The sequence below is a fragment of the Varroa destructor genome, unplaced genomic scaffold, assembly GCF_002443255.2.
Source record: "Varroa destructor unplaced genomic scaffold, Vdes_3.0 BEIS01000005.1, whole genome shotgun sequence".
NCBI lineage: Eukaryota > Metazoa > Arthropoda > Arachnida > Mesostigmata > Varroidae > Varroa > Varroa destructor.
In genome coordinates, this window is record NW_019211458.1 from 31322549 (window position 1) to 31344491 (window position 21943).

The 21943-nt window shown below is 40.9% G+C and overlaps 2 protein-coding genes across 6 annotated transcripts in view; one reads left to right on the top strand and one right to left on the bottom strand.

Moving 5' to 3' along the window:
- Crag (DENN domain-containing protein Crag) overlaps positions 1 to 16868 on the top strand; it is a 48287-nt gene extending 31419 nt beyond the window's left edge. For 2 of the 5 annotated variants that reach the window (XM_086989238.1, XM_022807264.2), the window contains 10 exons: positions 3794 to 4115; positions 7356 to 9145; positions 9762 to 10042; positions 10318 to 10812; positions 11069 to 11250; positions 11579 to 12032; positions 12256 to 12405; positions 12934 to 13208; positions 13425 to 13600; positions 14084 to 16868. In XM_086989238.1, coding sequence (XP_086845364.1) covers positions 3817 to 4115; positions 7356 to 9145; positions 9762 to 10042; positions 10318 to 10812; positions 11069 to 11250; positions 11579 to 12032; positions 12256 to 12405; positions 12934 to 13208; positions 13425 to 13600; positions 14084 to 14223 — 4242 coding nt within the window. In that variant the 5' untranslated portion in view covers positions 3794 to 3816 and the 3' untranslated portion in view covers positions 14224 to 16868. Of the gene's footprint in view, positions 1 to 3793; positions 4116 to 4480; positions 4798 to 4880; positions 5689 to 7355; positions 9146 to 9761; positions 10043 to 10317; positions 10813 to 11068; positions 11251 to 11578; positions 12033 to 12255; positions 12406 to 12933; positions 13209 to 13424; positions 13601 to 14083 lie in introns of those variants that run through there. The other 3 variants (XM_086989240.1, XM_022807266.2, XM_086989239.1) reach the window with 3 other exon arrangements.
- Positions 16869 to 17287: 419 nt separating this feature from the next.
- On the bottom strand, positions 17288 to 21484 carry Lon (lon protease homolog, mitochondrial). The gene is made up of 3 exons (XM_022809592.2): positions 19519 to 21484; positions 18365 to 19189; positions 17288 to 18101 (listed from the first exon to the last, which is right to left on the bottom strand). Exons 1-3 carry the CDS (start codon positions 21352 to 21354, stop codon positions 17907 to 17909), a joined length of 2856 nt encoding a protein of 951 aa, XP_022665327.1. The 5' UTR covers positions 21355 to 21484; the 3' UTR covers positions 17288 to 17906.
- Between the last annotated feature and the right edge of the window lie 459 nt (positions 21485 to 21943).

Here is a 21943-nt window from a genome sequence, read left to right on the forward strand (position 1 = left end):
TATATAGAGAGAGAGAGAGAGAGAGAGAGAGAGAGAGAGAGAGAAAGTCAGTCAGTTTTTCAGATATGTAAACACGGCGGATTCGAAACCGAAGACCAAAGAATTATAGAAAACACGTTTTTTGCTGATGTAGGGACACCAGTGGCAATAGACGTCACTTCGAATTATTTGCCGCTGAAGTAGCGCATTATCTCTATTTGGTGGCCACTTTACTGTCGATTGTTAACTGTTAACAACGGCTAAAGCTATTGTAATTTGTGTGCAATAAATCACATTTATTAGACAATAAACGAGTAGTTTTGTTCAATATAGATTGTATCTAAACGTGTTTAGATAACTTGGTAGTACTATTACTTACTATTACTTATTACTACGAACCTAGCCAAGTGAACAAATCTACAATAGTATCCACCTTTCTAATGAGCTACTGACAAGTATCGATGTAGTGTCTAGGCCAATGTAAGTACTACATCAAATACATACACACACATATATGAGTTTGTGTATAAATTCGGCGAACTATTTTGTAATGGCAGGCATGAACTTACCGGCTATTCTTAATATAAAAAATAACTAGTTCCTTTTAGCACGAAACAACTAAGCCGTAATTTTAACAGAGGCTCTTGACGTCGAAAACGACGGTCTATGTTGTTGCCAGTTTTCGTATGACGTTTGCGAAATCTAAGGAAAATTTCCATGACGTGAATCGAAACATCTCTAATATTTAGTGTTTTAACATTCGTAGCAATATTTGAAGAAGCCATATTTGGTATACCTGGCTTCTAAAGTGAAAATGAACGGCAAATTTTCACTTCTTTTGAGCATTTTAAAAAAAAAAAAAACTCTTGATCTACTCGCAGCTCAACATATGAAGTACGATACTGGTCACCTCTTTCATGTAGCGTGCTTGCGTTTACTAATGTCGCATGGTTATTTAAAAAAAAAAAAAAAAAAAAAAAAAAAAGAACTATTTGCACATTAGGGATGAAGCGTTTACAAAATGACTTAGGAATAGTTTATATTAAATGTAATTGTGGTAGAGGTTAGTTAAATGGAATAAACATTCCCGCCAAGAATAAGACTTTTAGAAAAAAAAATTGTTGAAATATCTGTTTTTGTATTGGGTTGACGAAAAGATATTTCGAGCCAAATTAAAAGCAGCTATTGTTTCTAGTATCAGCAAAATAGTACTATTAAAGTAAATTTTCGCGATGTTATTCGATGAACTGCTGAGGCCACTTGGTAATACAATATCACATCTCCGTGAAGTTCCTATAGTTTCCGTGAAAAAGTTACGACAAGTGATTTTTGAATTCACTCCATTGAAAAGAAATTAACACCGTCAAGGAGATCCTGCGGTGGCCAAAACAGATGCTTGTCTGTTGGTGCGATTTCCGGGTCTTTTAGATTTTCTTCCGATCCAAAGTCTTTCAATTTTGCCAGATAGCTAAAGATGTATGTAGTCCGACATTGTCATGGTGGAAGATAACGCCTTTTCTATTTACTAGTTCCGGTCGAGTTTTTTTCAATGGCTTATTTAAACCCTCTTGGTTGTTGCCAGTAGAGGTCCGAGTCAATCGCTCTGCAACTCCCAACACAAGATTCTGTTCTAATCCTACAAAACGTATGCCATCAGCTTTTTTGACATTAGTCTGGGCTTTGCAATCAAGTCTTTTGTAGTCAGCTTTCTTAAAATGGTTTGAAGCTCTTTGGCGGTGAATGTCTAGTTCCTAGGCATCGCTACTCACGAGCCGGTCTTGCTGAGCAGCTCGCAATGATTTCATCAATTTCTTTCGTAAATGGTCGAAACTACGAGAACCATCTTTCACATCGAAATTTCCGGAGCCATCTTCGGGCCATTTCTTCTGATAACGTATTTTAACGATGAACGGCGCCCTTTTTTTATACGCCCGGGAATCATTTATCACAATAAAATTGCAGAATATAGCAAATTTATGCAGAAATTTCATTTCCCTTCAAGGCACTGTATATATATATATATATATATATATATACATATATATATACATATATATATATATATATATATATATATATATAAGTCAGACATTTTTATTGTGGCACATTTACTGCTTCCAAATCTCAGCTTTCGAATCACATTAACACCGACACGATGCGAGCCATATTATTTGAGATAAAGTCATTAAGCTAGGAAAGCGATAGACAACCCAATATTACGTAATAGAACAAAAGTAGACCTATAATGGAAAAAATTAAAGTATGTAATAAAAACAGTTTTAACTTTAGTTTTAAAGAAAGCGGATTTGAAATTGAAACAGTATTCATAATCATACAATTTGTGTATATTGGCTATTTGCCGCTTTCTTGAAGCGGCATCCTACAAGCTTGTTTGACAGCAGTGAGTTTTTTAGTGTTGGTTTGTATGGCTGATCGAAGTGTTCAAATAATAATAATCGTATTTAAGTAATACGTCTCAAGGCTGCAACATGTTGATCGGGTTTATCTATCATATGATATACGAAGGTAATAATCAAAGTAAAGGACGATTTATTTTTTCAGTAAACTACTATCTATGATTGTTTACATTACACAAATAAAATCTATTTTTTGCCTTATACAAAACGTAATGACGAACGGATACGATACATAAAATTCCTCTCTGTTCGGCTCACTGTCGATGAACTCACAAGCAACGTAAAGATCGCGCCATTTTCAACTAGGGCTGAAAGAATGCTAACTGGAAATAAAAGCAAATAGGTTCTGCGTTCTGTGCGGGTTAAAATAACGGTCAGACTAGCTGTCCAATTATTCGTGCAGTTAATTGGGTTCCGCATACTTTTCCGCGGTAAGGAACAAACCCATGAAGCAGAATAGATGGACTTTTATTGCTGGGCAGGAAATTTCCAATCATTTAATAGTTAACTGTTAGGACAAAAGGACTGATTTCATGGAATCACATTTGTGTCGCATGGAAATCGTTCAAACATGAGCTAAGATTCTGCTAAAATTATCAATTTACCAAAGAAAGAACGTGCTTAATTGGATATAATGTATTATTAGGTCTTTTTTTTTGTTGTAAATGTATACTATTTGTCGTAGCCGCGTCCAATTTGAAGCAGACGCTTCAATTTACACTTTCTATATTGTTTGTCGTAAATGTTGTGTTTAGAATTATATTAATATAAATCCTATGTATTGTATTAACGATACTATCCTTTGTTTAGGTATTTTGAAGGGAGTAATTACGTGTATGCAAGCAGCCCAGAGCTAATCGCCAGACATAGGCAGTTTAACATTTTGATTATTTCTGAAGTTGGCCTTTCATAAGAGCCTGGGCGAGCTAATTACATGGGAAAGAAGTGGCACGACCGATTATGATAAATACAGTATTTAACTTTTTCTTTAATTAAAATAACGACGTTAACTTAGCTATAACCTAAAGACTGACTAGATCTACTGGATTCTCGCCGAACCTCCCCGTCTTATATTATTCTCTTGAATCTTTGTCTTCGTTAATGCACTAGGTATTTGGTCGAATGTGCTTCTACAGCCTTAAAGATTACGCGGCTTTATGTTTTAAAGTTTTCCTACGATATTATAAGGGTTTGGGTCTACCTGACAATATTTGCTGTTTGTCAAAGGCTCCTCATGCCCAGGTCAACAAATGGCATCCCCTTGAGGTCGTGGGAATGACACTATGACTAATATTCCCGACATTGTATGCTGTGACGCAGTAATCTAGTTACTACAGTATACCTCAAAACATATCTTGCCTTAACGTCTCGTTTTATTTTATCGCAACAACAAACAGTGGCCGCAACAGCGAACAATAGAATGGACGGAAGCTCGGGAGGAGGCGACATTCGACGGCTGGCCGACTACTTTGTCGTTGCAGGATTGTCAACCGAGCCTACTCCGATGCAGGACTCGACGGAACTCGACGAGGTTCTTCCAATTACGGACATCGCTGTGATCATCACGTCACAGAAAGAGGTGGCTCCGCTCGAATACCAGATGATCGAGCGCACCCCCACAGGGCTACAGGCGGATCTTAACCACGGAAGCATCCGTTGCCCCTCTGTCTACCTCTGCTATCGTCGAGGTCTCGACAAACCACCTCTAATGGATATCGGGTAAGGCTGACTATTAGAACATTAAATCGGAGAGCGTTCATCTTTAAATATAAATAATAATATTGTTGCTTAGTGGAGTGGTTCAGTAATTTTAAATGTTTATTATAAGTGTTGCTTGCTCTGTAAAACTATTTGTATTCAAGCTACTGCATGAACCCCAAACTTTGCAGCTATCGATATTAGATAGGTGTGTGATATTAGAAGCAGGGTAGTATAAAAACTTTTACTGCACACTAGAATGAGTTGAGTAACGTTCGGCAAAAGGTATTGACGTTAAGCTGTTGGTAGCTGCACTGTCGTAGAAGTTGACAATAGTTAGAGCGAGACTTTTTAATAATTACTGACACCGTATTTGTCGCTCTTAGACCACTGTCTGCCACGGACTATTCAAGAAGACAGCACCTTTTCTACGCTATACGGACTGGTCGTTTAGCACTTTGCGGTCCGAGACATCCCGGACGATGTTAAGGACGATGTCACGAAGCTAGGGGCAAGAAAAGGGGCGGAGATAACTGGTAACATCAAGGAGGGAACACAGCAAGAAGTAGTGATAGGGATGTGACAAAAGTGGTGCAAAGTTGAAAGTGTAATACCGAGACATCGCCTGAACGCTAGGGAGCAAGTTGTCAAGGATAGTAAAAGTGACGATAGGGTTACCCTGACTGGCGACGGCTCCTCCAGGGTATGAGAGGCGAAAAAATCTACACTGAGCATACCGCACCGCGTGTTCTGTCCATCGGTTTGTGTGCCTCGTTTGCGTGTGCGATACGAAGTTGGTGTTGTTATCACAGTCGTCGTCTCCTCGTTCTCCTGGCGACTGTTCTGCTTGGTCCGTTGCCTGGATGTTCTGCGCCCTTAGAGCCTGCCTGCCTGCCTACCAGCTTGGTTACTCTTTTGGTGTTTCTGTATCCTTCGTGCTTTCGTGTTCTCGTCGTCCACTATGTGTCCTGTTCTCTCTCCTTATGAGCTCGGCCTTTTCGACGCTCCTACATCCCCGCCTTAGACCCATGTTCCCGCTGTCAAAGAACGGGGAATTCTTTCCCTCTGCACTTTGCCGACTTTCCCTTCGAGCTTCTAGTTCTCACGTAGTTTCCTCGTGCTGTTGTCCAAGAAGCAGTGCTCCTCTCCACGACAACCCTATGTTGCTCTGCGTTCTTTTCTACACTTTTGCTCTTATACCCGTCCCTGTGCACATGGCTCTCTTCCTTGACCCCTCGCTTGGATGCATGAGGAGTACTGAGGAGTATAACTCTAGCGATAACAACGGTAACGACGACGACGACGACGTGGAGGATGATGCTACTATAACCGACCAACTAACGGCTCTACCGCCTGCCGCTTACTTGATGAGCCTTCAGCGAAGCACTAAATCTTGTCTGTGTGTAGTACCGCTGAAGCCCAGAACGGTTAACCATTGCTGCCCAGCCACCTCCCGTTCCTTAGCCCACCTCCGTCTGCATCGAGAGCGTAAACACTACCGCTATGATCTCACTAGACTCGCAACAACTTTTTTTCTCAAATTGAGTGTTGGACCCGTTTTATGACCGTTATCCTGTCCAGCCCGTTTTGCCAGGTGAGCTTTGCTGAAAGGTTCTATTCGCACCAACAGCCCGATTGTGCCGATCAAAGTGTACTGCCAAAGGAAGCCTGACATTCGTACATTGAACAGGGAGATAAGCACCAGCAGGGCTCGGCGTTTTCTATGCTAACTAGGTCATTCGAAATGACGAGAAAGTGGTCAGAAGGATTCGAGAGGTTGAGTCGTAGGAACGCCAGTTCGACGCGAGAGGGTTAAGGGTCTCGGGAACTGTGGAATTATGGGTTTGTGGACTATGTATGCCGATGTGTATTTCGTTATATAGACATTCTACAGGCACTTCTAGTTGCGGAAAGGACTCGGGTAAGCGGAGATGGACAGATGCATATCGCACTGGAGAACTGCTTGCTGGATGCGAGATAAAAAGGCATCTGTCGTAAAAGCTGTGGCTGCATAATTAATTTGCGTTTCAACAGCCTGCTTTGTTGTCGTACGGCTACACAAACTTATTTAGCCGTCAAACTTTTTAGGGACATGCGAAGGCTTGCTTGCAATCCAGCTTGTCGTCGCCCGTTTGCGCTTTTACATAGTTGGTAGCGATATTGACTCACGCTGGTAGGTTACTAAGCCCACCTTCTGTAGGACCTATATAGATAGAATTGCCGTGGGTAGAATGTCCTTTTATGCTACTACAGTAATATTTATTTGTACCTTGAGCTAACTGGTGCATTAGACAGAATGCATTGAGATGCACTTATCAAAACGGAAGAACTAGCTTAAATAGACGTTCATATCAGACGTTCTATTGCATTTGATGCATCTGTAGTGTAATGTTATCAACTAGCTATCATGGGATTCGATTGGATAAGTACGATTTACCCATGTCATTCACTGGTGAGGTACCCGTTTTGGTCAGATGCTTGCGCGCGACCAAGTCAACAATACAGACGAGATGCTAATTACGGGCATCGATAGAGAACATCGTTTGATCGTGTTTTTTAACCCGAAGATCAAACAAATCAGACTTTTCTACAAAGGCGATTTTTTCAAACCGTAATGTGTGCAATGGCATTGTGTATTGCATGATAGGTATGTTTCGCCTCCCAGATCCTTTTTATGTTACCTTGTAGAATGGCTTAAAATAACGGGGTTTGTATCCGCTGCTTTGCACCTTAAGCATTGTCAGAGAATTCGTATAGAGGGTGTCTTAAAGTTATGTAGTTGAGAACATGTCAGTAAATCTGAACGTCTTAACTTTTCGCCGATCCAACACTCTAAATGACCGAAATCAGATGCCCTTGACCTGAACGACACGTAGTTCTAGCAAGATGGTATCACATGCCATTACGCATTTGGCTGAAAGTTTTCCTGTACTAAAGCAGCCTTGTGCGATCGGGCAATTGAAAAAAAGTGTACTTCGCAGAGAATTACGACAATTACACCTGGTTTATTAAAAAAAAAAGTTATCGAAAGTTGTGTCCTTCTCTTTTGATTTCACTGGTCGCTTCAATGACACAGTCAAAACAAAGCATAACTGCTGGCATTGCTATCTGCAATATGATTTGATCAATTTAAGTATTTAGAGATCATCTTGTATCCGTTGAATTTATTAATTTAGTAATCCAGTTTCCCTCTTTTCCACCCTTCTTTCTCTTCATGCATTTTAACTAAAAAATGTCTACCTATTTTTTTTTAATCGACAGAGTTCTTTATGAGGATAAACATCGAATCATGCATGATAGTGAAGTGTTAACAAAAACGCCGTATGGCCGTGTCGCTAACGTCAACAACTCTTCGTCGACGAAGACATTTTTGACATATAGACGGGCCCGAGACATGTTACCGTGCAATTCGCTCGTCGTCAAGGACATCGTCGTCATTTTGACTAGCGAAGGGGAGCAGCCTCCTCACGCCTTCTGTAAGATTGACCATAACCTTAATAAAAGCGTGATCGGTTCAGATGTCTACCTGTGTTATAAGAAGTCCATTCATCGGCCGCCACTGATCCTCTATCGGCCGGAGACATTACTGCGTTTTCCAGTCACGGACAAGCAGCAGTTCCCGTTACCACAAGAAGTTCATCTGTTTTGTTTACCACTTGGCGCTACGGTCGAAAAGTGGAAGGAGCATAGTTCCAAGCCGTCATCACAGTTCTCCACGTTCGTCTTTACCTCACAAACAGCCACAAAAGCATATGGAGCCTCTTTAAGTTTCTACGAGCCTTACGAACCTTCGATTGACGAGCTCAAGGCACTCGACGGAGTCACCAAAGAGGATCGATGCTATGCAACGAAAAGTATCTGCCTCGTTTCCCGGTGGCCGTTCTTCCGTCCGTTTCGAAAATTTCTCCAGTTCATTTACGCGCAAAGCACGTGTGACGACCGAGGAAACTCGATCGAGCAATACATTCTACATTTTCTTTATAACATCCCATTTCCATCGATCGAACGGCCGAGAGTCATTGTACCACTGAACGACGACGTGACTTTGGCTTTGCGTCACCTTACTGACACCGCTCTACCAACGTCAGGAGCGTCATTTCTCGAGCTCCTACTCAATCTCGGTCCAGACAACTGCATACTTACGCTGCTTCTAGTACTCTCTGAGAACAAAATACTGATTCACTCACTGAGACCGCAGTTGGTCACATGCGTAGCCGAAGCTTTAGTGTCGGCGTGCTTCCCGCTCAGCTGGCAGTGTCCCTATGTGCCGTTGTGCCCGTTGGGTGTATCCGAGTTGATGATGGCTCCCTTGCCGTTTCTGGTTGGCGTCGATTCGCGTTACTTCGACATGCACGTCTTGCCGAACGACGTGGTATGTGTGGATCTGGACACGAACGCCATTTTCATACCCGTCGACAAGCAGCAGCTAAGTCAGCGCATGATGCCAAAACGAGCTACAAGGAAGTTGAGAAGCACACTGTTCGAGCTGTACAATCGTGTAACACGCTTTACTCAGCGCCGGAAGGATATTTTTAGTAACATCAAAGATAAAACCGAGGCGGATTTTGTGGTATTACGGAAGGAGCGGGATCTTGATTTGCTTATACAGGAAGCGTTCCTTAAATTCATGGTAGAGATCTTACGAGATTTCCGTCGTTATCTGCGGCCGGTTACCGAGCAGCCGAAAAACGTCAGCGCGGAAACATTGTTCGATGTCGATAATTTTATGAGATCACGTGATAAAAGTTTTCTGAAGTTTTACGAGATGATCGTACGCACGCAAATGTTTAGTCGGCTCGTAGAAGAGCGGAGTTTCCTATCGGAGAACGATCATTCGCTGGCGTTTTTCGATCAGTGCTGTGATATGTGCGATGGCAGTGGAGAAGCAACGGAGGACCTGTTACATATTGGGGCTGGTGAAGATAATCATACAGCTTACATCGCCCCGCCAGAACGACCACATGATCCAGAGCTACTGAAGTTCGGAGGATGGGAAGCGCTGGACTTTACAGCATTTGCTAACATGTTTATCGATGATAAAGTCCTTGAAGGCAAGTAGAACTTGAGGAGTTTGTTTAGCTGCGTCACACAATTTATATCTGTATAGCAAATATTGATTACGGCGTTTAATATTTAGTTGACCGAAAAGTCAGTGACACAAAAACGATGACTAGTGCACAATGTATCATATGTAAGTAAAGCCTACAGTTTGAGTGTTTATCTAATAACTTATAGACACTGTGAGGCAGGCCAATCATAAGAGTGTGTTCCAATTTAAGCTAGTTATATATAGCTTCACCTCCTGGAAATATTTACGAGTAAACTAATAGTAAAGTAAAAACTAAATAAAAATAATACATTTGGCATACCATTTGAATATTGGCATAGGGTTTTATCCCAATGGCTTTAACTTTTCATATTTTTAGCCACAATTCCACCTTGATCTTTCGAACCGCACATGTGAATTCAAAGCTTGCTGGTCCGCCTATCTATCTTCGCTAATGATGCTTTCGGCATAAATCACACATATATATATATATATATATCAATAAAGGTGTTTTAACTATAAGGATTTATTGCTAATGGTTGAAAGAAATTATTTACAATAATCATTATAATTTTAACTGTCCTGTTTTGGTTGTTTGGGGCGTTTGAGTGGGAATACAGATACCGATGGGCTAATGCTTCCCGCGAATGATCAACCCAGCAGCCCGGTCATCAAACGCACAAAACACGAAGTGAAATCTGCAATGAAACAGGCTCGCCAACAAAATGACGTTCCTGCACGGTGGGGAAGGACATTGCTCTCGGCCTGCTATGCCATTTGGTTTGTACATCTGCCTTCATACTTAGCCACGATGGATGCCGAAGAACGGCCTGCCGCAGTTCGTATGGCCTTTCAAATTTTATGCGACGCCCAACAAAGGCTTCGGCATTCTGTTGATGAGGTTCGTTAATCGTTAGTTTTAAACATCTTCTGCTAACCGCTGTATGATGAGGTGGTACTATCTCTACAATTTGCTTCTATAATCCGCACTACTAATTTTTGTTTGTCATTACTAACGTTGAAGTGATCTCATCCATTCTGTTTAGATAGCTTTACGCATGCCGCTGGCATTCGTCTGCTCTAATGTTCATATGCTACAAGTAACAAGTGCTGCATCATACCACATAACAAATCTTCGGATATTTTCACTTTTTACAGTTTTCTATTCTTTTGCAGGTATGCTACCGGGTAATTCTCTCGCAGTGCGCTATTTTCTCTCAACCGGCATTAGCTGTCAAGGTCCTTATGGAGATGAAACGACGCACCCTGATTCCCAATGCAATGACTTACGGTTACTATAACAAAGCAGTTATGGCTTCAGCATGGCCTCAGTCGCGAGCCTGGCGGCGCCTTAAGAATCTTGTACAAGGGGTAGCCCAGTTCAAAACGGCGCTTCGACGATGTGGGAGTACCTCGGTGGCCGCAAGCAGTAATTCACTCGAAGGAATTACGAATATCACGAGGATATCCTCGACACTGTCATTGCCTAGAAACTATAAAGAAAGCTATCTACCATCTGCCGGTCTGCTAATGGCGAGTAGCCAGACAGCGAGCTCACGCCAGACTACGCCAACGCGTTCTACTACCAATTTGTTGCCGCGAACAAAGAGTTCTATTAATATCACTCTGGAGAAGCAGATCAAAGGAGATACCGCATTCATTAAATTTAAAGTAAGCTTATAAGTTTTTCCTGATTCTCTCGATATTTGCTGGATAAGATGATTTACTGTAGAAAAATGAGGAAATACAACGCTTATTGATATGAAATATTCGGTAAAAGCTGAGAAGTAGCCTTTCGAAGTAGATTATGCCGATACATCTGTGTATAATATGTATGATATGTAATGATCGTGATTATGTGCCAACGTTACCGATATGCCGCGTTGAGCAACATTTCTAACTGTGTTGTTCTTTTTTGGGTTTACAGACATTACCAGCGTCCATGGCGCTACTAGAGCAGCCTCGGGAATTCTTCGCGAAAACTGTCAGCCCATCATTGCAAAGAATGGGAAATTATGGTTCGGGGCTACTACAAAGCTTCCAGCTATCAACAAAAATACGACGCTTCTCCGCTGGACCGATCCGACAACCAGATGTCAACGACCTTAAGTACGAAGGAACTTATTGAAGAATCTACATTGAAATCTTAATTTAGTCAGAGTTTTCTTTACGAATCACCCCAAATGTAAGCTTTAATCGGACTCTGTTAACGCTTTGTCCAGCAAACAGAAATGACTGTGTAATCGTATTATGATAGAATTTGCGCGGTGTTTGTCTCGATTATCGACATTTCTTTTATGTTGTGGTTTAATTCGCCATTTGTTAAATAATTTTTTCCTGTACGACATTTCCTCTTCAAAGCCATCGCTTGAAGACATCGCCTAATCACAAATTTGATATATGTGCATTACTTTCATTTTTCATGGAAAACACATAGACGACCAAACAGTTCTCCCAGCGCCAGGCAAACTATTAGTACGGGTGGAAGTACGGTAGTGACGAGCTCAGGTCTTGACGTAATACGTTCGATGGCGTCACGACTAACATCAATGATCAATACAGACGTATACCGAATGCCGACGTCCCGCTCACTCGACCAGATGTTCAACAAGGTGCCTCCTACTGAAGTGAGTTATTCACGTAATCGTTCGTCACAGGATTTGCCCAAGCTGGCGGCCACTGGGGCTCTTGGTGCAGTGGGTAATGTCCACGTGTGGATGAGCTCATGTTGTCAGTGTGTGAACTGCAAAAGTCTCGTCTACGACGAAGAAATCATGAGTGGCTGGACAGCCGATGATTCGAATTTGAAGACGAAATGCTGGTGTAATGCCACGTTCGTGCCTCAGCTTTACGTGACCGTCAGGGACCGTCGTGGCCTCAGGCGTCCAGAGGTTGGTGGCATATTGAGGAAAAAACGAAAATCAAAAGAGTTTTTATACACGATTATTCGGTTTATTGCCTTGCTTCGCGCAATTACGTGTATACTAATTAAACCGCATATAGCAAAAGATCATCTAGTATTCTTTTATTTTGCATATCCCTCAAATAATGTTGCTCTGTATTACTATACAATATCATTGTAAAATATTGATTATCCTTTTTTGTTCTTCGCAGGATTACACATTACCCTGTAGTGACTTCACAGTGCCTTATCTGAGCCCATTAGTACTCCAAAAGGAGGTCGAGAACGTTCTCGAAGGTGGAAACGAGGTCTTCACTAGACCCAACTTTGTTGATGAACATCCAATTATTTACTGGAATTTGGTAGGTTCTTGTATAATATCATGCACTTCTTTTAAGCAGTACTAAAGGCTTCCTGTTAAATAGAATTTATGGAAGTCGTGCTTTAAGACGAAGATCGCTGGTGACTGGATGAGCCCCAAAACTCAAAAGACTTTTCCTTGAGAATTTTTGCTAAAACACTTACGTACTTTTGTGGCGAAAATATACTTAGAAGATATTAGGCGACATAAATAGAGTAAACAATCATTTTGGTCTACTGAAGGACGGACAGATGTTTCAAATTCACTTCAAGCATTCAGAGTAGCTGGCTAAGTTATTGAATAAGTAACTTAGTTAATGTACGCTATTTAAGAAAACGTTCGGATTTTTCAAGCATCTCAATGAACTGCCTCTATATTTTTTGATAAACATATAGGATACGCCACTTCCAGAACCCGCTAAAGCGATTTGCATGCGTACGATTTAGCGAAAATCAGAGCATCACGTTAACCACTTTTTGTCTCTAATGCTTGTTTTGTGCATACTTTCTCTTGGACTTAATAATTGCAGATGTGGTACTTTTCAAGGTTACGTCTACCGACACACATTCCGCAATTGTGTGTTGGCAGCGGCCTTCTGCGCAAGGGTCTTCAGAGTATTAATCAGGAAGAGTCGGGTCAGGGTGATGTACTGCCAGGAGAAGGTTGTGATCAGCGCGTTGATGTGATCGTACGGACGGTGTGGGACAATCCGAAATTGCACGAATGCATCACCCCACCCTTGTACACAGTCTACAAGCCGAGGGACTTGTATATCGACGAGAATGACCCAATGGGATTTAAAAGGTTCGCTTTCCTGACTGAGCTGTTCACTAATAGATAGCCAGCACGGATTCACTAATGACTTCACAGTTCGATATCATGGAAGTTGAAGGCGATAGGTGTGCCTGTTCTGTAAACACCAATGTGCGAAGATGTTTTGCTTTCTAATATGTACATGGAACTTTTGCATAGAGAATTATACATGAAAATTATATATATATATATATATATATTCTACAGGGCTGGTCGTACTATTCTCGATCACATGAAATCTGGTAGTGAGACGAACGTTCGGGACGCGGTCCTCTTCCTAATACAGGAACGCCGGCGCTGGAACTTTAAACGCAATCCATCCATCTACAGAGAATTACTTTTTCTGTTAATTCTCGAATTTGGGGCAAACATTATCAACCCGGGTTAGTCTATTCATAGCTTTGAGCTATTGTATTATGTCTACAATAAATACCATTTATTTCGAAACATAGTGGAAATAGTTGATAAAGCATAATGTAACAAGTAAAGACCGATTAGACGAAACCTTTGAAGATATATGGATTTTGCAGCCTGTTTGCAACTCATATGATATGCAAATCATAGTTTTACGAAAACGTGTGAAGTCGTCTTCAAAATGAACCCGCATTTTGCATAGCACAATATTAACTAAAAGCATCAAAATTACAAGCATAAAATAACTTATATCCAACTAATCTTCCCTTTCTTGGTTAAGAGTGATAAATTATTGATGCGCGTCTAAAAGTGATAGCTGAAAATAACCGATGCCACAGTCGTCATTGAAAAGAAGTATTCGTTTTAAAGGGGTAAACATATTTATTTGTATGTTACAGTTTCCTTCTTTTGGAAAATTAATGTTGTGTTGGTTCTATTTGACCGTTTTACAGAATGGTTGGATCGGGAATATCACCGTGTTTATGATGATGTGTCTATCACACACCGAACTCAGATCTTTCAGTACGACCGGTATCCCAGTTACCACGCGAGATTTGCTCGAAGATACTTCGGCGATTTGGATTTGCTTTAAATTCGTCTATTTAGTCGTAGATACAATTTACCGCGACCGGCAGCGATTCATTACCTCAGCCCTACATCCGCCTATTTTAGATTGCTTTCGCAAAACAAGACGCCCTTACCATAAAAGGAAATCCTATTACCGCATCATTGAGTGGTCAATACGACGCCAGCATTGGTTAATGTTCAGCTTGTAACCTAAAGTGCCGCAAATATGATCGATGCGTCCTGCGCAGTTACTTACGTTGAAGTTTAGTTTGCACTATGTGCTTACACTCGGACCAGTGTAAGAATATTGAGTAAAGTGCAATGCAGGGACCCAGACGAACTCCCGAAAAGCTTTGTATAGTTCGACATATAGAGATACATTTAGAAATAAACCTTCACATAAAAATACAGTAGTCCCGTGGTCTAGCGGTGGACATGCGCGTAATATGGTAATATAAAATGGAATCTTTGAAGGCACCAAAGACTTTGCCTCTAGAAATCTAGATTATTTTGCTTTTAGCAACTGACTATTTGATATGTTTTAATTTTTTCTAATTAATTGGAACCTAAGTAACTAACGGACTATTCATGCGTCATCATCTAGTAGTGTCAGTTGTGACCACAGCAATTGAACATTAAAGTTATTTATGCAGTTTGCGTCATAAAATGTATGACACTCCAGCACTTTAATGTTTCTTCTTATTCTAATCGGTATTGAAATGTCAGTTGATAATTTTCGTATATGCACGGCTATAAATTCATTAATTTGCGCACAGAAGTCGCTTCGCAGAACAGAACAACGACTTAAAAAAAGAATATATTTCACAAGTTCAATATATTTCACGGTAGGTGTTGATTTATATAGAGTTGTTTAGGCAGAGGATGGCGGGACAGGAAAAAGTCAAACAAAAAGAGCACTTGCATCGTGTGTATGTATGTTGAGCTGCGCGAACGAGCGGGCTGTCTAGTGGAAGCAAATGTATGTTACGAGAATTAGCTATTTGTTGCTACTAAGTGTAGGGTGTTATGCTTAGTAAAATGTACCAACAACCTGACCATCGTGAGCATCGAAGAAGCGCGTGTGTTATGATGTGTCAGCTGTTGTAGTTAAGCCACAATACGTCCGTGGGGTAAAGCGTGTCGTTTACGCACGTGAAGCGAACACGAAAACAAATATTATCTTCGAAGAGAAATGAGAATAAAGATTCAGACGTTAAGGTCATATGATGCGTCCAGTTGTACTACGATGACCTGTATTGTAAACATCATAATAGAGGATGAAAGAATGAAGAATGATATTTTGTAGGGTAGCAATCACTGGCAGCACACCTGTGGGTACAGTAAAATTTGTGGGGAACGAAAACGTGAAAGGACGCCCATTTTGAGAGCTGTCATTAGCTAGCATTGGTCATTTCGACTGTATATTCGCTCTGTTTGAAGTCGTCTCGATTAGTTAGGTAGCGACTATGCAAAATAACAGGTTCAATGTTGGACTGTGGTAAAAAAAAACGAACGAAATGTAGTAAACGGTATGAAGGAATAAAAGGAGTTGGACTGTTAATAACTGATTGATTGATGAAAAACGTTCCGTTAAGAAAAATGATTGAGATCATACTTATACTGTTTATAAGATATAGCTGTCAGTAAAACAGAAAATGTAGGTTGAACAGTGGTGGTTCATGCGAATGGTTATAACAGGTTTCTTGGATGTTCTAACGACCACTCTTTGCTGCCATTCATTTAAATCATGTTGTATGTTACATACATGGAAGAATCCCTGTGAAGAACTATATTATTACTTCGTCTCAATATAATGCATCCATTGAATACTTTGGGCAATTGAAGGTGTACCTGTTGAGTTGTGGATATTTAGTATTGATGTTTGTTAAGTGACCAAGTCCAATGAAAATAAAATCTTCGACGAACGATCAAGTTCGATACAGTTAGTTTTTCGATGAGCAGTCAACCACATTTTTAGTGGAAGTTAATCTTTGTTCAGTTTGTGTTTTTGTCGTTACATCTTTTTTGTAGACATACCATGAAAGCAAATAATGGAACGGCGTCTGTCGAATTGTCAATAAAGGCAGCCAACTAGAAATTTCGTAGACAATACGATGTTCGTGAGTCGAGCAAGCGATGGAAAAACAATGCCTCTTCTAGTCGCCTGTTATTGAACAGACATACGTTTGTGATGTTTTCAAACCAGTGTTCGGGAACGGCCACTGACGCTGTTGTCGTCATTGTCAAAACGGCCGATACGCTCATTGAGAACGACGATTATCATTACAAATGATTAGTTGGTTACGATAATAAAACCTCATAAGCAGGTTTAATCATAGAAAAGCGGAAGATAATTGAAAAGGCTAACAAAGCTGAAGGAAACACGTGCAAATAAAAACGCCCAATTAGATAGTAGTTAATCTTATCATCTGTCGCATAAAGCTGGCAGATGATGGTTGGCAAATGTGGAACTGTCGTTTAAATAGCGATCGAACAGCCAAGCTGACCTCTGATGAAATATACCGCTGTACTATTTATACATAGAATGTGTATAACGTGAAACAGACATGAGGACGATATGGTTAAAGAAGCGATAAAATTATTTATTTGCTACTGCACTAGCAACAAACAACACAATTGTGTAAATAAAACTTCGTGTTGAAAAACTTATCACTGTTATCAATACCACCGCGTAATAACCAATATTAGTAATTATTATTATCTTAAGACGTAAACAATAGCGTAGATAAGTGTCCCTGTGGCGTTGAATCAGCTTTCTTTAGATCGCTCTTTTTTGCACACTAATGTTATTATATGGTTCTTTTTTTCGGCGAGTTATCAGTTTCCAATAAAGAGGTCTCGAACAATCCGATAAAGCATCCAGCCGCGAATTACAATAATGTTTATTAAATAATCAATTTTTCGGGTTTCTCAACAGGAATGACTTGAAACGTTAGTTTCTGTTAGTCTGCCAAACTGTTAGTCTGCAGTTTTGAAACTACCTTAGCAATTCCCGTTTTACGTTTCTGCTGGAGATTTGTAGGGATTAAGCAGGAGGTTACTAGCTTAGCAAACAAGAACACGACGACTAATGTTAAAATTAAACTGCTTTATTAATTAGTTTATTTATACAAATATTAGCCAACATCCATATATGTATATTGTATATTGTTTTTCTCGATATTTTAGATCTAACACTAGTCATGAATCCTTTGTGTTCTTTGCAAGAACAACGAGCCAACAGTCCGCAAGAATTTGGAATTGAAACACGTATATACCACCATTTTACAAAACTACACATCGAAGGGCATCTAGAACTCTATTTTATGTACGTATATATTCGTAGTGTTTTTGCATGGACTCATGCGGTACAGTCCTTCGCTTCATGTTGATTAAGTGTGTCATTTGGCATACACAGCGAACAATCTATATTGAAGACTTCGCTATAGTCAACAGTAAGTAAAAAAAAAAGAAAGCGCAATTACACTCACTTCATCGTTTCACAAAGCACTTAAAAGCACTCAGGTGTTCACCCGTAACATATTACGCGACCAAACGGAACGGATACTAACTGGGGTATGAAACGCTTGCAAGTGCAATTAAAACTTCTGAGAATACCATTAATGTCATCATCATACCTGTTCAATCATGAACTACTCGGCAGTACTTTGTACAGTAAGTCAAGCTCGAAAATGCATATTAACGCAGCTAAGACTGAGCTTGTTTATTCGAGCTGTTGGGGGTTTGGTGATCCTCAAAAACGATTTTGTACACTTCATTGTAGTGGCCCACAAAGTATGCTTCAATATCAGCACGCACGAAATCCGGAAGATCGCTAAAGTCCCTGCGGTTCCCCTCCGGAAGTATAACGAGGGTTACTCCACTGCGCTTCGCCGCAATGACCTTAAATAAGAATACCATACACATTATAAGATGAATTACAGTACACACACTAAATGTTCGTTTAGTTTAGTGATGTCGTATGCTGCAAAAAAACAACACCGAATTCGAGTCTAGCACACTTGTTTTCTTTATAGGTTTCATCCACAATTTCGCAAAGCCAATAACCTTGCAAAGTAGCTTTTGCAATCGAATGGTTATCAACTCTCGCCCTAACAAATGATAAGCCAGCAAATGCCCCAAAAATGTAAAATTTGAACACAAACCTTTTCACGGATTCCGCCGACAGGTAGGACCTTTCCAGTTAGTGACACTTCGCCAGTCATAGCGATCCCTTTGCACACAGAAGTGTTCTTTGCTAAGCTAAGCAGAGCAGTTGTCATCGTTATGCCGGCGCTAGGTCCGTCCTTCGGGGTCGCTCCTTCTGGCACATGTAGATGTATGTTAGCGTCCTGCAAAAATTTGTTATTTGGCTCGATCATGGCGAGAAAGTTTTTGGCAAACGAGTGCGCTATGGAAACACTCTCCTTCATAACATCACCGAGATGCCCCGTAATATGCACCGAACTCCTGCCGCTGCCGTTATTGTGGTTGCTGTTGTTGTCCTTTTCTTTCTTATCGAGTGGGTCAGTTAACGTTGTCTCTATATACATTGTGGAACCACCCATGGCTGTCCAGGCGAGTCCAGTAACGACGCCAGGTGGAGTTCCATCCTCATAAATACTTTCGTTCACGAAAATAGGCTTGCCCACAAACTCCTGAAGATTATTCAGGCTCACATCGACATGATCACTTTCCTTATTAACAATTTTAACAGCGGCTCGACGAAAGATTTTTTCGATATGTTTCTGCAGATTTCTCACACCACTTTCACGAGCATATTGCCGAATGAGGTTTTGCACTGCTTCGGTGGTAATAGATACTTTTTCTTCTAACAGGCCGGTGCTGGTTCTTGCCTGAGGAATGAGATATTTTTCAGCAATAGACACTTTTTCTTCTGGCACGTATCCGCTCACTTCAATCATCTCCATTCGGTCTCGAAGCGCGTCAGGTATAGAATCGACAACGTTAGCTGTACAGATAAACAACACCTAAAATTGAAAGAAAAACGTCTTTTTGTTGTACTACACAAAGTGGAATATACCAACTTCACAGGTGAGTCTATTGTTTGTTCACATCTATCTTGCATTTGCCTGAAGTTGTGTATAGTAGTGTAAACCTTCAATACAAAGGAAGAACATTATAACAATTAAAGGAATATATCGAATAATGTTTGCTCGTTGAATGAATACTTTAAGCTTGGCGTTATGTAAAGGTGGCCTGAGGGATCTTGTTTTACAGTAAATAGGTCGGAAAATTTGAACTAGAATTTCAAATGGGGGAAACCCTAGAACAATTGTCTCAAATTTGTCAAGCTTACTTTTGAGAGATCGATGTTGATGTCAAGATAGTGGTCAAGAAAATTTGCGTTCTGTTCAGGATCGAGCACCTCGAGCAAAGCGGAACTCGGATCCCCTTGGTGGCCACGTCCGATTTTGTCAACTTCGTCGATTAATACGAGAGGGTTTTCTGTTTGGGTCTTCTTAAGACACTGAACAAGTTTACCAGGCATTGCCCCGACGTAGGTGCGCCGGTGACCTTTTATTTCCGCTACGTCAACCATGCCACCAACAGAAAATCGGAAATATTCACGATTCAGTGCTTTAGCGATAGATCGAGCAATGCTAGTCTTTCCAACACCCGGGGGACCATAAAAGCACAGTATTTTTCCTTGAGTGCTACCTTTTAGCTGACTCACAGCTATAAATTCCAGTATCCGCTTTTTCACATCGTCCATACCATAATGATCTTCTTCAAGTGCTTGCTCTGCGCGTTTAATATCAAGGTTTTCTTCAGAGAATTTTCCCCAAGGTAGTGAAATCAGCCACTGCAGATAGTTTCGAGTGACACTGAACTCACTCGAATGATTATCGAGAAAAGAGAGTTTGCTAAGTTCTTCCTCCATGACCTTTGTCACCTGTTCGGGCATCTTAAGCTCCTTCATTTTTTGGCGACATTTCTCTTCGATCGCGTCCTTATCTTCTTTTTCAAGACCAAGTTCTTTCTTAATCACTTTAAGCTGCTCCTGCAACATATATTTGCGGTGCTGCTGCTTTACCTTATCTTCAACCTCGCGTCCAATCTTCTGTTGAAGTTTCGTTAGTTCAAACTCTTTTTTTAGCAGTGATAGAGCTAGATATAATCTTTTAGGAATACTCTGTTCCTCAAGTATGCTCTGTAGATCCGACGACTCGCCGGCAGTTAAAGCTGCACTAAGATCTGACAAATACACGGGATTATCCACTACTTGATGACCCGAATGGATCACTTGTTTAATCGACTCACGGTATAATGGGTTCATAGCAATAATATCACGAATCGTCTTAATGATCTCCTGCGTGACAGCTTTCACCTCTTCAGTTGTCTCAAATGGCTCATTAATGACATTCTCTACTTCGACCATAAGTACTTTGCCGGCTTTCACATCTGGAGCTATGTCTACAGCACCATTAACCATGGGCGGTTCCGTTGACGTAATCTTAGTACCCGTTGCGGTATTTTGTTTTGGGATTTCAGCTAGCCGGCCATTTCCATTCCGCCGATTTCTTCTTCTGCCATTAATTCTTCGCGGTCCAGTGAGCTCATTTTCTACGATACTATCCTCGCCTAACACCTTATTTGCCCTGATCCTACGGTGTCCCATCACTATTAGCCGAAGTCGATTACCAATGTCCTGCACCTCGTGTATTTGTACAAACGTGCCAACATTGTAAATCTGATCAAGAGTGGCCACGGTATCCCCCTCGTGATTGTCATCCTTCTTCATAAACACACCAGCATACGGCTGGTTTAGTCGAACTTTTTGTTTGATAAGCTGTATTAGCGCGGGGTCAGAAATCTCAATCATTTTAATAAAACGCGGAAAGACCGGATTGCGGTTCACCGCCAAAACGGGCACTTTTGGCCAATAATCAGGCACGGTAACGGGAGATATAGCATCGCTTGCCGGATCTGCGCCTGCGTCACCCGCATCATCAGGATTGTGGTTTAAACTGGAAAACGTTCGAACGCTTGCACCCAGTCGAAAGTTACTGACAGAACCGATCGCGCGGCATTGGAGAGCCACCCGCGTGTAACTGTTTCGAAGTTGGGAAATTCTAATAGACGTTCGCATAAGCGCACTCACCCCACAAGATGCTCGCGCTAAACGAAACATCTTTTTCAATTTTTCACGCTAAAAACAGTACCTGCAACCCTATTTCACTAGAATATTTTGTCTCGCGAGTCGTTCCACGATATCTCCTCCGCACACCGCGCATTGTTTACGGCGAGTAGTGCTTCAACGCAGCCGTGGCACTCAAACAACAAAGACTATATTCAAAAATTGGCGGGAAAACAGAATGTTGGATCCCATAACCAAGAGACACCTTTCGTTGGAGAAATAAGGGAAATATTTCCGGTTTGGTTCTGTCGAATGTGTTCACTTTTAGCTTGACCTAATGTAGGTTTACTAGGAAATGTTCAATATTTACTTGGCATGGCGCAATTTTTGAAACGACTAGTTTTGTCTCTTGATACCATCTGTAATACTTAGCTATGCAGTAATTTTCTCCAAACACCAGTCATTATCATGGTATTATCACTATTTTAAACCCTTCTAGACATTCTATTCGTGATCTTTTTCGAAAGGGTTGGCAAGACAGACTAATAAAACCGATCCGATCATCAATAAAATGAACATTAAGAGTCAAATTTCTTCTGGATGTATACGAAACCACGGACATCCTCATGCGCGCAGCCTGCTG